The sequence below is a fragment of the Lathyrus oleraceus genome, chromosome 4, assembly GCF_024323335.1.
Source record: "Lathyrus oleraceus cultivar Zhongwan6 chromosome 4, CAAS_Psat_ZW6_1.0, whole genome shotgun sequence".
NCBI lineage: Eukaryota > Viridiplantae > Streptophyta > Magnoliopsida > Fabales > Fabaceae > Lathyrus > Lathyrus oleraceus.
The window spans coordinates 480,742,204-480,761,997 of NC_066582.1; the positions used below are offsets into that span (position 1 = coordinate 480,742,204).

The 19,794-nt window shown below is 34.4% G+C and overlaps 1 protein-coding gene across 1 annotated transcript; it reads right to left on the bottom strand.

Annotated features, from left to right (window-relative positions):
• Positions 1 to 277: 277 nt before the first annotated feature.
• LOC127076351 (casein kinase 1-like protein 2) lies at positions 278 to 5,870 on the bottom strand. Its single transcript, XM_051017974.1, has 15 exons — positions 5,703 to 5,870; positions 5,419 to 5,594; positions 5,288 to 5,328; positions 4,968 to 5,037; positions 4,708 to 4,856; positions 4,531 to 4,626; positions 4,362 to 4,429; positions 3,477 to 3,538; positions 3,327 to 3,390; positions 3,159 to 3,243; positions 2,935 to 3,061; positions 2,719 to 2,801; positions 2,560 to 2,623; positions 2,200 to 2,342; positions 278 to 938 (listed from the first exon to the last, which is right to left on the bottom strand). Exons 2-15 carry the CDS (start codon positions 5,492 to 5,494, stop codon positions 639 to 641), a joined length of 1,428 nt encoding a protein of 475 aa, XP_050873931.1. The 5' UTR covers positions 5,495 to 5,594; positions 5,703 to 5,870; the 3' UTR covers positions 278 to 638.
• Between the last annotated feature and the right edge of the window lie 13,924 nt (positions 5,871 to 19,794).

Here is a 19,794-nt window from a genome sequence, read left to right on the forward strand (position 1 = left end):
AATAGCATAATAACATAAGAGGAAATCCACAATAATTTTATGATACAATTTAAACAAAATAATATTACATTAATAAAATTAAATAATTTTTTGGCACTAAAATATAGTTTCGTTTTGAAATGGATGGAGTAGTTTCCAAACAGAACTTTATTAGGTTTGTAGCTTGCAAAAACACAGTCGGGGTTCTCGTATCGGTAGTGTGTTGTATATGTTGTAATTATGTGCACGTTGTAAAGACATTCTAAGCGCACTCTCTCTCGTAAATAAAAGTCAGACATCGCTATTAATTTGTGATTTGCATCACAATCCTCCTATTTGTATTTCACAATGATATGCTTTATATTTATCCCCCAAGGCTAAAAATATCAAAGAAAACAAATGATAGTAAAGGTTGCCAAAAATATCAGTCTGTGTAACACACTGTATGAACAGAGAAGCCTTGTACGAGGCTAGTTTTGTTGGGAAACCACCAAAACGAGGTATCTTTATTGTATGCTTATAGGAAGACTCCCAATTTGTTGGTGGCAGCTTTTTCTCAGCAAAATGCACAGACAACACTCCACTCCCCAGTTTGTGAAAATGAGTATAAAACCTTTCAGAATTTACAAGGAAGAAAGGTGATCCGAGAGTAGCAGCTGCTAATACTGTGCCCTCTCATCGTTTAAATGCAGACTCTCGATACCTCTGAGAGTTGAATCCAAATTCTTTATGTTTGATGATGTGTTTCTTCCAGATGATACTCGGTTGTGCTCAGATGACATGATATGTGAACTTCTTTGAGCACCAGAGCTTTTACGGGTTGCTCCTTGACTTGGGTCCTGCGTGAGAGGACGGGAGGAGGGCTCGGTCTCACTGTCAACAACTGCATCACGGCTGCTGTTTAAGATGGCATTTTGCCTTGCAGATCCACTTGACCGAAAGAAATTCGAACTTGGCAACTGCATAAATCATGCAGAAACACAAACGTTAATGAGTAATGTGAAATCTAATTGCCGTATAAACAGATAACCTCATATAAACTTAACCAGTGGGATATATCTTATATGATAACTATACTACACATGGATTTATAATCTTCTTTTTGCTGATAATAGTGTGCACTGTACAACAATACTCACACCATTAAACTCATAGTATGAGTCCAAGGAAGTTTTGAAACAGTACATAGCATGTTAACAAAATGCGGCGTTTTGAAAAATATTTACAATTGCTGCTTATCTTATGCCTCGGCTGTGTATATAATAAACACAATTGATACAGCCAATATTTTGAAATCCAGTCATGACCAAAAGAAACAAGATGCAACAAAACAAAACTTCAATTCCAAAAGAAACAAGATGCAACAAAACAAAACTTCAATTTTTACTTGATTAAAGGTTAAACCAAAATAGTCAAGATGAGTATCAAGTTGTAGGATTGTCCGATCAACAGCCAGGGAATCATGCTGTGATTCAAGCAAGATCGCTGGCACCCTGTTTCATGGTCAAGATTGTGAGTTTGATATGATTCCGTGCTGAACCACCCATTTTACATTAGGCCTTGCTGAACTGGGTCGGGTTTTGTGAGGAAATAACATCTTTTTAATTCCAACAAATCTCGCACTTGTTCGATTTTCCTCTGCAAACAGAAACACTAATCCACGCTGTTCTCACCCCTGCTTGCAATGAAAATTTCTCCTCCCTCATCCACCATTCTCGCTTCCTCCATGAGATAGCTTCCCCTGTAACTCTTTCACGGGCCCAGACTAGTTTCTACGGATTATGTCTCGAGTTATTTATTATGGACTTGGTTGTGATGAACATATGCAATGATGGTTATTAATTTTTAATTAACTTAGTCGTGATTTATACGTTATTTTGTTCATGTATATAATCTTTATGCTTGTGTGTGTACAATTACAATTTTGCTATTCGGTAGGATCTTACTAGTTATGTTACAGTCCTCGTTTATGATCATTCACTGGCCTTCTGATCTGACTTAGGATCTCATGTCTTACAACATTGGCGTAAACAGTATTCATATGCTTTCTTTTTATAAAACAATCCAATATTCATTTCCTTAATCAGAAAAGGTTTGAGAGGAAAAATAATGCTAATTTAAGAATTCTAGAAATTACGCATAAAGCAACCATCATTTGACTTCTGCAACTAATATAATGATTTCACATGCAAAAACCAGCCCAGATATAAAAACACGCACCATAGCATCTTTAGATCCAGTTAAATCATTTGTAACCGGGGCTTTCTCTCTAGATACGATTCCATCAATGGCAATGGGTCCAGAGTTTCTCCTACGAGTGGGATCAGTTGAAGACCATCCAATATGTCTACCATCTTTTCCACCTACACAGAAGGGATCACATTAAAAAATTAAAAAATGGACTGGTAACAAATCAAAAGGATTGCAGGAGGAGCCAAATGACAATATATGTGGAGGGTATTATAATAATTAACAAGTTATTGAATGATAAACTACACTCTTAACAATCAGTCTGTAACCAGCTCAATCAAAATAGAAACTTCGTATATCAGGGATGTGAAGCTAAATGAACAAGGATACCTGACTGTCCATCGTTATTTGCAGAAGCTAGTGGCAGACCAGAACTTGGTCCGGCGGCGAGACCCTGCAAATGTCGGATTGTCACTTCCACTGAAAACTAAGTAACCTAATCTTAACAAACAAACAGCTATCGTAATGAGATAGCACACCATCACTTACAATACCACGGGAAGGAGGAGTGGAAATTTGAGATTGCTGATATTTCAAAATGGTCCAATCGAAGACATAATCAAACTGGAATCCTGGAGCAACAAGGTGAGAAAAACAACCAAAAAATGACATTAAAACATATCCCGTCTAGACCTTAAAACATTGTTTTCAATGACTATAGTGCATTTCAAAAATAAAATATAAATATGAAAACAAGGCTCAAACCTTCACGGATGAATAGATCACGCAAAAGTCTTTTCAGATAAGCATAATCTGGTTTATCATCAAACCTCAGTGACCGACAATAATGGAAGTATGATGCAAATTCTGAGGGATAGCCACGACAGAGAGACTAGCGAAAAAGCAATCCACAATCAACTATGAGTTTAAATACATATAACGGACATACATTATATGAAATAAATTACTGTTTTATCATTGAATCATACCTCAATCGAAGTAGAAACTTTCTTCTCACTGATTCTCTCATACTTCTGCTTCTTAGTACCGGCTTTCAACCCCTGCCAAGGCAGACTGCAGAAATGGCAAATAAGAAATACTAGGCAATTAAAAGATATACACGAAAGGTCAAAAAATAAAGGTGGGAGACTAAATACCTTCCTCTTAAAAAATACATAAGAACATATCCAAGTGACTCTAAATCATCTCTGCGGCTTTGTTCTATTAAAGCACAAAAATGAAGTTTTCAGGTCAAAATCAATGTCAATGAGAAATGGTATTGATCAAGTGAGATTATGAGAGCATACCAATTCCAAGATGAGTATTCATACTGGCATACCTAGCAGTTCCCGTCAAATTCTTATTCTCTCTGCAAGGATTACAAGAAAGTCAAATTCACGGAAAACACACGTATATTTCCTTGAACTCTTAGAGTAACATAAGTTAAGTGCTAACTTGATCTTGAAATAATCTTAATTGTTGGCATACATTCAGCTTTTAATAACTTCTTTATTCATGAGTTTTATTGATCTAATCACTGAGTTAAAAGCTCTCATAAAGTAAATGAAATCTACAAAATTTCACAGAACACAAAAACTAACTGATACTTAATTGAACTGCTTGATTTTACCATTTAAAATGTGAGTAAACATCTATTATTATTTGATTGCAAACCTATGATATGGATGTCCAAATTACCTAAAAAAACTATACATGACTCCCACAATAATATTATTATAGGACTCAAGGATTGAATTGGTTAGTTTCACACATTAGAAAAAGTTGTTGTGTGTGTACATGGCAGCAATGGATCTTGGTTCAAACAAAGGCTAACAAAACATTCATCATGGACAAATTACTTAAAGAATTGGTGTAACTAGTCATGCAATGATTATAGAAACACAAACAAGTCAAATTGTAGAAAGTATAATCGATGTAGGGAATGCAAACCATGAAAATTTCCAGCGCAAAGCAAAACTAGTTTCACATGTTTCAGCGAAGTTCATTTTTAAGCTCTTATTTCTATTACAACTTACAAGAAAACTCTCCCCACCTACTAAATAGTAGTAGTCAGTTATTCACACGAATAATCAAGAATAGCATAACATCCAGTTATAGGATTTTATTGTTGGAAGTTGAACGGTGCAAGCATGCTGAATATAATCAGAAAACTAAAGATGGCATAAAAGTACCTGTAGGGAATATGCTGATTATTACTGTCTCTGAATTTCTTAGCAAGACCAAAGTCAATGACGTACACCTACAAAAGAGACAAAGATGAAATGAATACATATTATTAAGCATCAGAGATGATCATAAATTTTGAGAGAAGAGCTTAAAAATCAAGAATTAAACAAGTACTTGATTTGCACGCCTCCCTAAACCCATGAGGAAATTGTCTGGCTTGATGTCCCGGTGTAAAAATGACTTCATATGAACATATTCGACTCGATTTATCTAGAAAAAGATTCGGATTAAGATATCATAAGAAAACAGGTCAATTTCAATTACAAGCTTATGCAATACAGGAAAACCTACCATTTGATCAGCAAGCATGAGAACAGTTTTGAGGGACAATTTCCTATTACAAAAATTGAATAAATCCTCAAGACTAGGACCAAGTAAATCCATCACAAGGACATTGTACTCTCCTTCGACACCGGACCATTTCGCGTTTGGTATTCCAGCTTCCAAATTAAAGATAGCCAACCAAAAACATTTAAGCCAAGTGAGTAATAAGAAGATAATAATAAACAAAGAGTTCCAAAATACACAAATTCATCAAGATGGGAGTTTACTTCCTCCTTGCAGTAATTTATACAGCTTTGATTCATACAACAATTGTGGGTGCTTGGTTTTGGCATTTTCCTGAATCAAACAAAACAAAATCAAATTAATAACTTCAATTTTTCAGCGTAGCTATGCACACACAAAAAAAGTTCAGTATTGAAAGCACTCCAATAGAACTTCAATATCACATATTGCCTTTACAACTATTTTGTATGGAATGAATTGCTTCAATTCAACATCACTAATTTCATCAAAATTGTTATGAATTATTCACAAAGTTAACATTTTTTTGGTTTCATTATCCAAATTAGGGTTTGTAAGTACTCACAAGCTTAACCGCAACCTCTTCATTCGTCTGAATATTGGTTCCTGCATCAAATCAACAAATTGAACAAACGTAAAATACACACAAATTCGTAAAATTGCAAAAATAATCAAACGATTATAATCAAAACGCACCTAGATAGATCTCTCCGAAAGATCCGCTACCAATTTTCCGACCAAGACGGAACTTATTCCCAATTCGAGGTTCCATTAAACCCTAAAAGGTTTGGGAAATTGAAAATCGCAATTGGAAAAAGAAAAAAGCTACGACTTCAACTTCAAGTGCGCCATCGCAGAATATGAGGGCATAACTGAGAAATGATGAAAAAGGAAAGGACAAAATTGGAATAAAAAAAAGATAAATAAAACGAGAACGATGAAGATGAGAAATGAATCGATGATCGTTGTCACGCGCTTACCTTCCAAACTTTGCCTCACGCTTTCTTCGTCAACCTACCAACCGGTTTATTTGGGTTTTTTTTCAGACGGAAACTTTTCTTTGAAAGATAAGACACTGTTTTTTGGGTTTAATTCTTTTGATATTGGGAATTTTTCTATGCTCTCTCATTATTACAAATCAAAACTCTGTCAAAAAAGTTACTCTGTAAAAATTTAAAAACTAATTAACCAATTCTTTTTATACTAAAAAGAGATAATTGTTATTAATTTTCAAAAAATATTATTAATGATATAAATAAAGTTGCATATTCTTACACCATTTCTTACATCAAATATATATATATATATATATATATATATATATATATATATATATATATATATATATATATATATATATATATATATATATATTATACTCGGTTTATCGTATTTATATGGAAGTAATTTTTTTAAAATTAAAAAAAATTCTGAATAGCGCGTGAAGAGTATACGAACAATATTGATAAACAGTAAGAGTGAACAATATTTTTAAAATAGTAAAATAAAATTGATACAATAAAATATAAAAAATTAATTAATAAAGTAATAAAGTTGATTAATAATATTCAGATATTAAAAATAATTTTTAATAATACATTAAAATTGATTAATAAAAAATAAAAACTTGATTAATAAAATTATAAAATTCGTTAATAAATATATATGTGTCTAAAATAATTTTGAAAAGTCATCAAAGTTGATTAATATAATGTAAAAGATTGGTTAATACAATTACGAGGTTTTATAATCACACAATTTTACATCAATATCATTTAATTTTAAAAAAAAATTATATTTTATTTTTTAAAATTATATTAATTATAATATTTCGCTTTTCACTATTATATTTTAGAACATCATTTTTCATCAATATTAGCATTTTTTTTGTATGAAACAGTGTAGAATAAGATAGTTATCAATTTTTTTTAAATAACAATAATTTTCAAATTTAATACTGAAATAACAATTTTAATAAAAAAAAGTACGAAAATAATCACTTTTTCAAATAGATGCGTCTGATCAAATGGGGCATCTATTTAACATTAAGAGGAGGCAACAACTCCCTTTGCGCATACTCCCTCCGGTCTCATATGTAAGCAAAAAAAAAAAAAAATTGGAGTCTCAAATATAAGCAAAAATTAATTACAATGGTTACAATTAAATATACCATTCCAATTTTACCCTCAAATTTAGTTTTTCAATATTCATGTTTATTCCTATAATAACTCCACTTTTTACACTTCCAAAAGATAATGATACAGATACAGGAAGTGGAGTATTTAGATCAATATTAAGAGGCATTTTTATGAGAACCAAAAGATAATGATACAGGAAATGTAAATTTTTGGCTATGAAAATGAGAACCAAAAGCTTTAGTATTTATAGAACTCACTATGAAAATGTTAAATTTCTACAGGGCGGGACCATGGAAATTTAGGCAGGTGGAGAATACAGTAAATGGACTAAGAAGTGTTGTTTTTAGGCGGGACAAATTTCTACAGGAAATTTTAGTAAGAGTAAGTGGAATATATAACCACTAAATGACTAACCATTAAATGGTTATAATAAAAATATTAATTTATTTCTAAATTAATAAATAAGGGTAAATATGGAAAAAATGTATATTTTCCATTACTTAAATGAATATATAGCCACTTTCTTAAAGGGTGAGCTTTTTTTTTTTTTGCTTACATATGAGACCGGAGGGAGTACTTCTAAAGCATTGCATGGAAGCGCAAGAGTTGTTGGCGCATGTATTTATACATTATGCGCCAATGCATATGGCGCATACACCTTAATTATTTTTTTTAATTTTAAATGTTTATTTAGCAAATAATTAAAAAAATATTGGAAAAAAATATTTATATTGTAATAAAAATTATAAGGAATTGACCAAAAATTCAATGAGCGGCCTTATTGAAACGTCTTATGTTCCACATCCAGGTGTGTTAGTCTGTATTCGAGCTCTCCCACGATTTTTCTGAGATGTTTGGGGTCTTTGAGTGCTGAGATGATCCAATGGTGGTTGGTGTGAAGGTCTGGTGGAAGGTTTTGCGGTATTTGATCGATGTGTCATCATTTGTTCCCAATAGCTTGGGGGATCTGGCCAACGATGCTTCCGTAATTGAGTTCGGTGCCCATGTTGTCGTAGTTTGGTCAATGTGGTTCGGTGTCCATGTTGTCGTAGTTTGGTCGATGTGGTTAGGTGAATTATGGACGGTATAGTTGCCCGAATTGGGCCATTGAATCATTTTGGAAACAAAGCAATGGTTCATGGGATGTACTATAGTTAAATAATGGTTGGGTGTTTTGGTGATGGGATGTTTGGGTGGTCATTGGTGGGGGACTACAATGGTTTGAATTGTATGAATCATCTGGGTTATAGATTATTGTGTTGGCTGCGTATGATTGTTGGTGGGTAGGGTTTGATTCTTGGTTTTAAGGTTGGGTTTGTGGCATGAATGGGTTGCGAGGTTGGGTGTTTAGTTGTTAGGTGTATGTGGTAGGTTGATGGTGTGAGGTTGGTCGTTGGGTTTGGGTGGTTTGATAGTGTTGTTGGACGGGGACTTGTTGTGGGCGTATGATGACGAAGCTAGTTGGCGTGGATCAATCAAATACCTTGGCTCAGACACAAATTATTGCGTTGGAACCGACCTAAACCATACTGTTGAGTTGGTCTAACACCCTGTATGAATGGTTCGTTCAAGATGTGTTGTCGTCGATTCCTCCAATGACGACACATCTCTTTTGCGAAGTTTCTCCAGTCGGAATAATCCCATTGGGCATCGACTCTTTTTTGATGTCAATCTCCCAAACACGTCGGAGGTTCAGGAATTTGTTGTTGCATGCCGAACTGCAGTTTTACCCGGTCAATCTGGTGCATCTCTACAGTAGTGAACCAGATAATTAGTGTTTTTGTTGTCCAAACTGCAACATCATCATGGTTAACATAATGATCAAGACCCAAATATAGCCTTCAGATAAACTGTACAACAATACGACATGATTAGATGATAAATAATTTGATAATTATTTTGAAATCAAAATATAGTTGTGTAGAATTATTACATCGTCTGGTCCAATATGATCCAATAGATTGCGATAGACTACTATACCGTGTTTTAGACACCTATAGTAGTTCATCCCTCTAACTGATCACCTAGATAAAAAATAATTGAAAAATATTATTTACAATTAATTGTAATATAAAGTCTAATTAATCTCATGGTAAATTTTTAAACTTACTTTGTTGCAAATGAGAATATGAATGACTTCTCGTTTACCGGGGCGAGTGACGACATTCTTGATCAACCTCATGCTTGTAGCAAATATGCGCATGAATAATAAGTACAAATATTTTTTTTTGGCATTTTTATACATCGCACTATATAGATGGGCCAAAACAATCGAACCCTAACTATATGTGCTTACCTTATTTATGTTTCGTAACAATAGTAAATACATAATATTTACCGTATTACTAGTACTTTCGGGAAATAAAAAATTACCAAATAAAATCATAATATAACACCGAGCTTTAATTATTTTTTCGTACTCGGTAGATTCTTCAGTCAATGTTATACTCGAATAATATTGTTTGAGATATCTTTAATTAATACCTTGCCCCCTAGCTTGACCGAATGTCTCTCCCGCAACTTGGTCGTCACACAAAAGGGCATCAAATAATTCATTGCAAATAAAGTTATCCTGGTTAAATCTATCATTCACGGTCTTACCATCGATACGTAAATCCAACAACATGTAGACGTCCTCAAGTGTGACGTTACACTCATCGAAAGGAAGGTGAAATGTGTGGGTCTCGGGTCTCCATCTCTCCAACAAAGCAAGAATAATTTTGTAGTCAACCGAATACGAGACTATGTTAAGGAGATTTCCAAAACCGTATCCTCGAATATATGGTTCTATCGAAGGACCGTGGGGTACATATTCATGTACACGACATCAAAATCATTTTGGGTCCTAATAAAACATAAGTAGGAAATGAAATAAGAAGAAGTAATATATAAAAAAAACATAGATAAGAAATATATACGAAATAAATATAAGAAATAACAGAGAAGAAGTAATAACATACAAGTGTCGAGATATTGTCGATTGTTCTTAGATGTTCATCATCCATAGTTAATAGAGACATAATGTTGCAGAGGTTGAGTGTTAGAGAGGTTGAGTGTGGTAAAGATGGAGTGTTGCAGAGGTTAATTGTAAGTGTCACAGATGATGAGTGTTGTGAGTTGATGTCATATTTATAGATGACTAAAGTTTGTAGAGGTTGAATATGTACGCAACATGTGGAGCATTGGATAGGGTGCATGTATGTGACAAGGGTGTAGGCGTCTAAGGCTATGACGCATGCATGTTCACATGCGCCAAGGCTAGTGGCACATGCATGTCTTTTTATGCATGCAAGGAAGAGGCGCTTAATGCTTGGGCACATGCCTTGCTTTATATGCCATTGGAATGTGTGTCTGCCTTGGATTATTAGGGCCGAGATTCTTTGCGTGTGTAGGCGCATGCTTTAGTATTAGGCATAAATTCTTTGTGTGTAGAGATTCCTTCCAGGTGCATGCATTGTATTATCTTATCTTTGCATGGATTATTTGCATTACATTGTCTTGTCTTTGTAGATGAATTGTGTGATCAGTGCATACATCGTTTACCCTATTTAATTGCATATGAATAACAGATCAAAGCATTCACCACCGACATTTCTCTTGTGAATGTATTCATACATGGTTAAAGAACAAAATATTGAAGGAGATTGAAGTAGAATGAAAGAAAATGGGGTTGGAGGGTAAGAAGATATGTGAAAAAATATGGGAGATGCGGAGAGTATTTATAGATGAAACAGAAAATGCATGTGCCAAAGAGGTAGACGCCACACACACAAGCATATGCATGCGTCAGATGCATGGGCGCATGTGCTAAAGACACATGCATGCGCCAACAACTCTGACGCCTCCACGCAATGCTTTAGAAGCATGCGCCAAGGGAGCTGGCACCTCCTCTTAGGGATAAATGGATGTGCTAGTTGATATGACGCATCTGTTTGGAAAGGTGCTTATTTTCGTTTTTTTTTAATTTTTATTTCAATATTAAATTTGAAATTTGTGGTTATTTAAAAATAAAATAAAAATCATAGTTATCTATATTTTTATTTATAAAAGTAAACTTGAGTTAATTTTAGGAGGGTAGTGTGATAATGTCATCTCTAAAATTATCTTTTTTAACTAATTAAAAAGGTATTCTAAAGTTTAATTAGTAGAAAGATATTTATCTATAATTTGTATTTATAAAAGGAAATTTGAGTTAATTTTAGGAGGGTATTGTGATAATGTTAACTCTAAGAATTTTTGTTCTCTCTTTTAGACCTGAAATTATAATAATGGTCTGCGGAAGATTTTGGAAAACATTAAAATAACTTTCATTTTCGGAACATGGTCATGGTCAGAGGAGTGCAAAGGGAGAAAAATCACCTAATGAATAGGCTTGCATAAATTCAAAGGGATTTTCATAATGGAAAGGGGCACAAGGGACTAGAAAAGATTGAAAGAGATATTTATAAAGCGTTAGAGAAAACTCTTTAGCAAGAGGAATTAATTTAGTTTCAAAGATAAAAAATGATGTGGTTGGCGGATGGGGTAGGAAAATGCGTGCTTATCATCTTTCAGCCATCTAAAGAAGAATAAGGAAAACCATTATTCTCATAAAGAATGAACCGGGTGTTTGGGTTGAGAAGTCGGGTGCCATCAAAAAGCTTTTCAAAGAGTGGTACCAAAACATTTATACATTTGATGTGGAGGTGGATGAGTGGACTAACACCAGAAGCAAGTTCCCTAAGCTTGAAGTGAAGATGAATGAGCAACTTGAGGAAGAGTTAAGTTGTGTTGAGAATCATAAAGCCTTATTTGTTATGGTCCCATGGAAATCCCTGAGCTCTAATGGATTCCCTGCGGGATTTTTCCAAAACTCTTGGAGCATGGTAGGTAATAAAGTTGGCAACTATGTCAAAGAGTTATAGAGGCATCTGAGGAACATTATAGAGGTCAGCCAAACAGATCTTTGTTTGATTCACAAAGTGAACAATCTGCAGCTAGTTACACAACTTTGCCATATAGCATTGTGTAATACAATATACAAGTTGTTAAGTAAATTCATTGCATAAGCTGCAAAAAAATGGTTGATAAAATGGTATCTTCGTATCAAACATGGTTCATGGTTGGAAGAAGTATTCAAGACAACATCATCGTTGCTCAAGAAGTACTTCATAGTACGAACCATTTGAAAGGAAAACATAGATACTTTATGATGAAAATCGACTTAGCAAAGGTGTACGACATGATGGTCTTGAGTTTCATACACAATGTATTTCTCGAGATTGACTTCCCTGAGAAGATCAATCAGGTAATCATGGAGTCAGTCACCTTTGTTAAAATGGTTGTGTTATGGCAGGGTCAAAAAGATAGTTACTTTGAGACCCAAAAAGGACTTCGCCAAGGAGACCTAATCTCTATCTTCTTATTCGTTCTCTGTATGGAAAAATTAACCCACTTGATCTTGGATGAAGTAGAGAAAGGCACGTAGGATTGTATAAAAGCTAGAAGGAGATGGCCAAAAATCTCGCACCTAATGTTCACTGACGACCTGTTTCTTTTTGCCAAAGCTTCTACATCAAATCTAAATAGTTAGAAAAATGATGGAAATATTTTGTGGTATCTCTGGTCAAAAGATTAGTTATGCTAAATCTAACATCATATTCTTGACTAACACGGTGCCTAAAACGAGGAAAGAATTGTCTCATGCAGCAGAGATCAAAGAGTCGAAGCAATTAAGTAAGTTAACTACGTGGAGGACGGAACATTTATCTATGGAAGGTTGTGTCACACTTGTTAAATATGTGACATATTCCATGACATGCAGTAGAATGCCTCAGGGATGCTTGAAAGATATATAAAGAGCAAAAAGATAATTCATCTGGGGTGATATGAATGAGAAGAAAAGTCTTCATACTATCGAGTGGTGCTAATTGGCTAGAAGCAAAACGGAAGGGGATTTGGCTTGAGAAAAATTCAAATCATGAACCAAGCTTGTCTTGCTAAGTTGTGTTGGAAATACTACAGAGGCTAGCAAATGTTATGCTGCAGAGTGATCTAAGGCAAGTATGGTAGAAATTATGATGGAGATGGAATATGATTAGCTAAATCTTATGACTCGAGCCTTTTGAAGAGTCTGATTAACTATTGTCAAGAAATCGACAACAATGTTGTTTGGAACATGGGCAATGGTGAAAGAACTAGTTTGTGGAGAGATTGTTGGGTCCATCATAAAAGTGTCCTAACTAAGCATATTAGAGTAATATACAGGTCCATATGAATAAAAAAGTGAAGGATCTCACAAAGGAAAATGGTGAGTGGGATTGGGTGAACTTGTGACTTCTATTTTAGTAGGAAATGTTGGGAAAAAATTGATGTTATTGTCCCATCTAATTTTGAGTTAGGTTTGGATGATTGAAATTGAGGAGACACATCAACCGATAAATTTATGATTGCGTTTGCATATGATATTTGGACTGCTACTAAGAATAACTCACGAACTCTATTTGCACCACATGTGAGAGCAACCATGAAACCATGCCACATGCGCTTCGTGATTGCACTATTGTTAGGTATATATGGTTGCGTCTGGTGGACAATTTTTTTTGGAATATGTTCGTCGATGCCAATGATCATGATTGGATCCAACTTAACTTGCACCAAAAATTGAGCGAAACAAACTGGAATGAGTTACGGACAACAGCTTGTCATGTTATATGGTATTTGAGGAACATGATAATGCACACTGATCAATTTATTATGCCTATTGATATTGTACAAAATATCAAACAAAGGGTTCAAAACTACCACGTAAACATGAATATCATCATACATACAATAAAAGAAAAAGTTTGTTTGTTTGAATAAAAAGGTGGAATCCTTCTAAAGAGAATTGGATGGCTCTCAATACATACAGGGCAGTGTTCAATAACCAAAAGGTTGGTTGTGGAGGAGTGGTCATTGATCACAATGGTAATTGGATTCATGGTTTCAAGAAAAACATTGGTAGATGCTCAGTTCTGACTACTGAATTATGGGACATTTTAGAAGAAATAAGATGTTCAACAATATCAATAACAGGAGAAATTTGCTCATTCAAACGGAATCGAAAAAGGCTAACGATCTTATTACGTTGGACCATCAAAGGAAGAATCATGGATTATCGTTGGTGCGACATATTCATCAGGAACTAAGGAAATTCAAGAACCATGAATGCATACACATTGATCGTGAATCTAATAGATGCATATATGGGTTGGCTAAAGAAGGAGCAAAGCAATACTTAGACTTTTGTCTTAGGGAGATTCTTATTGTGTACAATGAGGACCTTATAGATAGTTTCTTGAAGAGAAATCCTCCATATTAGTGTTTTGGGCTTCAGCCCTCTACATTCACACAAAAAGTATAAAAAAAATTATTCCATTTCTTTTAAATCTAATTTAATTTCACAAGTATATAGCAATCAATTGAATGACGCAATTTAATTAATATGAGTTAGTCGGGTTAAATTAGTGTAAATTATTGGTCTATGGTTTAACATCTAACCAATGAACAATTTTAAAAAATATATCAATTAATTTAATATTTAATAATCTGATAAATTTAAAATTTGTATTTATTAAAAACAAAAATAAATCTGTCAAAAAGTTTAATTCTAAACTATTAGTCTTAATGTATAAGCTATATTTCATTTTAATACTTATTACATTCTTCTCATGTATTTTTGTTCTATTTGGTTATATGATAATTCTTTTATGTGAGATAATTGGAAATAGTAACATCAATGCAATGTGCATGGATCAATGCTAATTTAGAAAATCACCAAGCTGAAAAACGCTTATCCAAAAAGCCCAAAGCTGCAACAACAACGACATCGTGTTCATGGATCATCGCGTCTCAAACATCAACATCATCGCGTTCTGGATTATGGCGCGGCGTTTCAAGTAGTTTCATCATCGCGTTCTGGATTCACGTTCTTTGCATCATGTTCGCGTTTCCGGATCGCATCTTTGGGCTTTTTTCGTCTCAGAGTTCAAGAATTGTGTCGTGGGTTCATGTTTTTAATAGTTTTGAATGAAGGAACTTTAATTAGTGTGTTTTGTCTAAAATTGCAGGGTTCTATTGTTCTGTTGAAATTGGAGGGCCATGCGTAGAACATGTTATTGGATTAAAGCTTAAGACTTGTTTTATATGGAAATTCTGAATGTGTATGAATTGTATTGGAAAACATTTGAATGGATGTGAAAGTTGATTTGGAATTGGTGTTGAAGATTGATTTTAAATGAATTTATAAGTTATATTGAATTGGTGTTGAAAGTTATATTTGAATTGGTTTTGAAGAATGCTTTTAAAAGTTAATAAAAGTTTGTTTGAATGGATCTAAATGTTAATTAAAAGTTAATGGATGTTAATAAAAATTAATGGATTTAATGCTTAGTTTGAAATGGTTTTGAAAAGCTAATTGAAATGGATTTACAAAGTTATTGAAATTGTTTCAAATGGTTTTTGAAAGTCAATTGAAGGTTAACTTGCAATAGATTGAAATGTTAATTAAAGGTTAATATGAAATGAATTTGGAATGTTAACTTGGTTAATTTGAAATGGATTTGGAATGTTAACTTGATTAATTTGAAATGAATTTAAATGATTTTGAGATGTCAATTGAAATAGTTTTAAAATGTTAATATTGCTATACATGAATATGAGCATTAGAAATTGAATTAAATGAAATGTTTTAAAAACCATAGTGCTTCATGATTTGGTTAGAACAAAATCAATGGAAAAAAACATAGTCAATGCTATTATCTAAACAAAACCTAATTATTGATTATTGTTAAAATGATATGGAAATGGTACGTAAGCAAGATAAGGTAGATTTAGAAAAATCATAAGTTAATTGGTTGACTTTGGTCAATTGGTTGACCAAAAAATCAACTTAAACAAAAATGATACAATCCAAAATATCATGTTTGTGATGAAACTTGAAATGCAATGTCATTCATGAATGGATCAAGATGACAATCAAATATTGTAAGCTAAACAACCAGATGGATGAAATCAAAACCAAACTTATATGTGAAGCAACATGATAATGTGGTCATGGATGCATGAATAAGTAAGCAAGCAAAACAAATGGATAACCACAGCTTAGGCAAGCACAAACAATGTAATGAGTAGAACAAGGCCTGGAGGAAAGAATTAGGGCATGAGGCCATCCCCAAGTGAGTGGATGGTCAAACAAGATCCACAAGGGCTAAACCACGGTGCACCTCCTGAGTTAGGATTTAGGATCAAGTCACAAGATCACATATGATGGGGCAACAACAAGTGGTCAAGGGTCTCTTCCCAATGGATTAAGGTTTCAGATGTATAAATGAAAGCTCATGAGGTCAAAGGGTAGTAAAGTCAAGAATTAGGATTTGAATGCATAAGTGAGTGTCATGATGTGAACTCCGTGAATCAAGATCCAAGAGAGCATGAAATTAGGGTTTGCACTCCATATGATGAGCAATCCTCTAATCCTCAAACAAAACTCTAGTTTTTATCAACCACCAATTTTGAATTTATGATGCTTGTATTAATATGCATGCATGATGCATATGCATGAATGGGTATAGATGAATCTTAAGTCCAAGGTTGGATGAAGAATGGAAAGGAGATGATAAATTTTGGGATATGACTGTGAATAGGAATTAGTTTATTCATAGATTAAGGATTTGTTCCTAGAATAAGGGAAACAAATTAGTGTGAATAGGAATTAGTTTATTCATAGGGTTTGTTCCTAGAATAAGGGAAACAAATCAGAAATTGATTTGTTCTCATTAAATGTAATTAATTAGTGTAATTACTTGTATAACCCTGTAATCTCTATATATACCCGAAATAATAATGAGAGAGGTATCAAACCTATTTTCCTGACATGGTATCAGCCTCGCGATCAAACTTGTGATTTTCTAGTTCTGATCGAGTTTTGTTGTTCATCGTTTATTGGTCTCTGATCGATCAACGTGGAATTTGTTTCGCGGAGATTTCATCGTGATTCTAGGGTTAGGGTTTCGGTTTGTTTTGCGATTCTTTTCCCATATCGTGATTCTCGGTCGTGTTTGGTTTTTTTTTTCGATTGCAATTTTGATTTTTTTGTTCTTGGATGTTCTTGGTTTGAGATTCTTGATCGTGATTATCTTTTGATTCTGCCGCTTCTTCAAAATCGCATTTGCTTTGTTTGTGGATTGTGGATTGTTCGGCTTGTAGATTATCTTGGTTATCTTCTTGTTGCACTGTTTGTGGATTGTGGACATTATACTGTTCGTGGAGTATTTGGTTTGTTTACTGTTGCTGGATTATTATTATAATCATAATAATTATTATAATAAGAATTATTATTATAATAATTTATCAATTAGTGAGGTTGAATCTTGTTGCATACTAACTTAGATGGCTTCCGAAAAAGAAAGAGATAATTTTTGTGTCCGTTTTACCGGCAAAAATTATTCGGCATGGGAATTTCAATTTAAGATGTATGTTAGAGGAAAGGGATTATGGAGTCACTTAGATGATGTTTTTAAGGCACCGACGGAGAAAACTGCTTTAGATGTGTGGGAAACTAAAAATGCTCAAATCATCACTTGGATTCTCAACAGTATTGATCCTCGGATGATCAATAATTTGCGCTCTTTTTCAACTGCTCAAGAAATGTGGAATTATTTGAAGCGCATTTATAACCAGGACAATTCGGCAAAACGGTTTCAGTTAGAGCTAGACATAGCCAACTATAAACAAGGTGACTTGTCTATTCAAGAATACTACTTTGGTTTTCTAAATCTCTGGACAGAACACTCCACTATTATACACGCTAAGGTTCTCAAGACCTCCCTCGCGGCTGTTCAAGAAGTTTACAACACCAGTGGACGAGATCAATTTCTCATGAAACTTCGTTCAGAATTTGAGGTTGTCAAAGGTGCTTTGCTAAATAGGAATCATGTTCCTTCTTTGGATACTTGTGTTGGTGAACTTCTCAGGGAAGAACAACGTCTGATTACTCAAGGAGCTATGTCTCATGATGCTGTTAGTTTCGAACCCGTGGCAATTGCATATGCTGCTCAGAGCAGAGGAAAGGGTCGTGATATGCGACAAGTCCAATGTTTTTCTTACAAACAATTTGGACATATTGCTCGCAGCTGCAGTAAGAAGTTTTGCAACTATTGCAAACAACAGGGTCATATCATCTCTGACTGTCCCACGCGTCCTCCCCGACCAACACAACGTCCAGCCCAAGCATTCCATGCCACTACCAACTCTACAGTTGCTCCTCTCAGTACTGGTGCATCTAATGGTGGGGTTGTACAATCTGAAATGATTCAACAAATGGTACATTATGCTCTTTCAGCCTTGGGAATTCAGGGTAAGTCTTCTAATGTTTCTCAACCGTGGTTTCTTGATTCTGGCGCATCCAATCACATGACGGGCTCCTCTGAATACTTGCACAATTTACATTCTTATAATGACAATAAGCAAATTCAAATTGCTGATGGTAATAAACTCACTATCACTGATGTTGGTGACATGAACTCTAACTTTCGTGACGTGCTTGTATCACCCGGACTGGCTTCCAACTTATTGTCAGTTGGTCAATTGGTGGATAACAATTATAATGCTAATTTTTCTCGTGCTGGTTGTCTTATGCAGGAGCAGGTGTCGGGAAGGTGATCGCGAATGGGCCTAAAGTGGGAAGATTGTTTTCGCTCCAGTTTAGCTCTAGTCATTTATCTTTTGTTAGTAATAGTGTTTTGAACTCTTATGAGGATTGACATAGAAAATTGGGCCATCCAAATTCTGTTGTTTTGTCTCATTTATTTAAAACTGGTTTGTTGGGAAATAAACATGTTTGTACTGCTTCTATTTCATGTTCTGTTTGCAAATTGGCTAAAAGTAAAACACTTCCTTTTCCATTAGGTGTTCATCGTGCCTCCACTTGTTTGGAGATAATTCATAGTGATGTGTGGGGAATGTCTCCTGCACCATCTCATGCTCACTATAAATATTTTGTCACATTTATTGATGACTACAGTCGTTTTACTTGGATATATTTTCTTCGATCTAAGTCTGAAGTGTTTTCTATGTTTCAGAAGTTTTTGACATATGTTGAAACTCAATTTCAAGCAAGTGTGAAAATTTTTCGATCTGACTCTGGAGGTGAGTATATGTCTCATGAGTTTCAGGAGTACCTTCAACAAAAAGGGATCTTATCTCAACGATCTTGTCCCAATACCCCCCAACAAAACGGGATGGCAGAGCGAAAGAATCGTCATTTGCTTGATGTAACACGCACTTTACTTCTTCAAGCTTCTGTGCCATCCCGATTTTGGGTAGAGGCTCTTTTCACAGCCGTATTCTTGATCAATCGTCTTCCTTCTACGATTATTGATTTTGATTCTCCTTTCTTTCGTCTTTTTAAAACTCAGCCTGATTATAGTTATTTACATACTTTTGGATGTGTGTGTTTTGTTCACTTACCTCAGTTTGAACGAAATAAGCTTGGAGCACAGTCTATTCAATGTGCATTTATGGGGTATAGCAACTCTCATAAGGGTTTTGTGTGTTATGATGTGTCTAATCACCGCTTTCGAGTTTCTAGGAATGTTACATTTTTTGATAATCAATTTATGTTTCATTCTCTTTCTCCTGTCACAAATGAAATTGCTATTCTTCCTAATTTTTCTGTTATGCCTCGATCTATAGAACGTTACAAACCAGGAATCACATATGTCAGACAACGCAGAAAACAGGTTCCCACTGCCCCTCCCGGCACAGATCTGTCACCTGATCCTGAACCGGTCAAACAACGACGTTCTAGTCGAATATCTAAAGCACCAGATAGATATTCACCAGATAGGTATGATTCCTCACATACTTCTCTAACCGCCTCACTGTCTAGCATATCTATTCCTACTTGTTATGC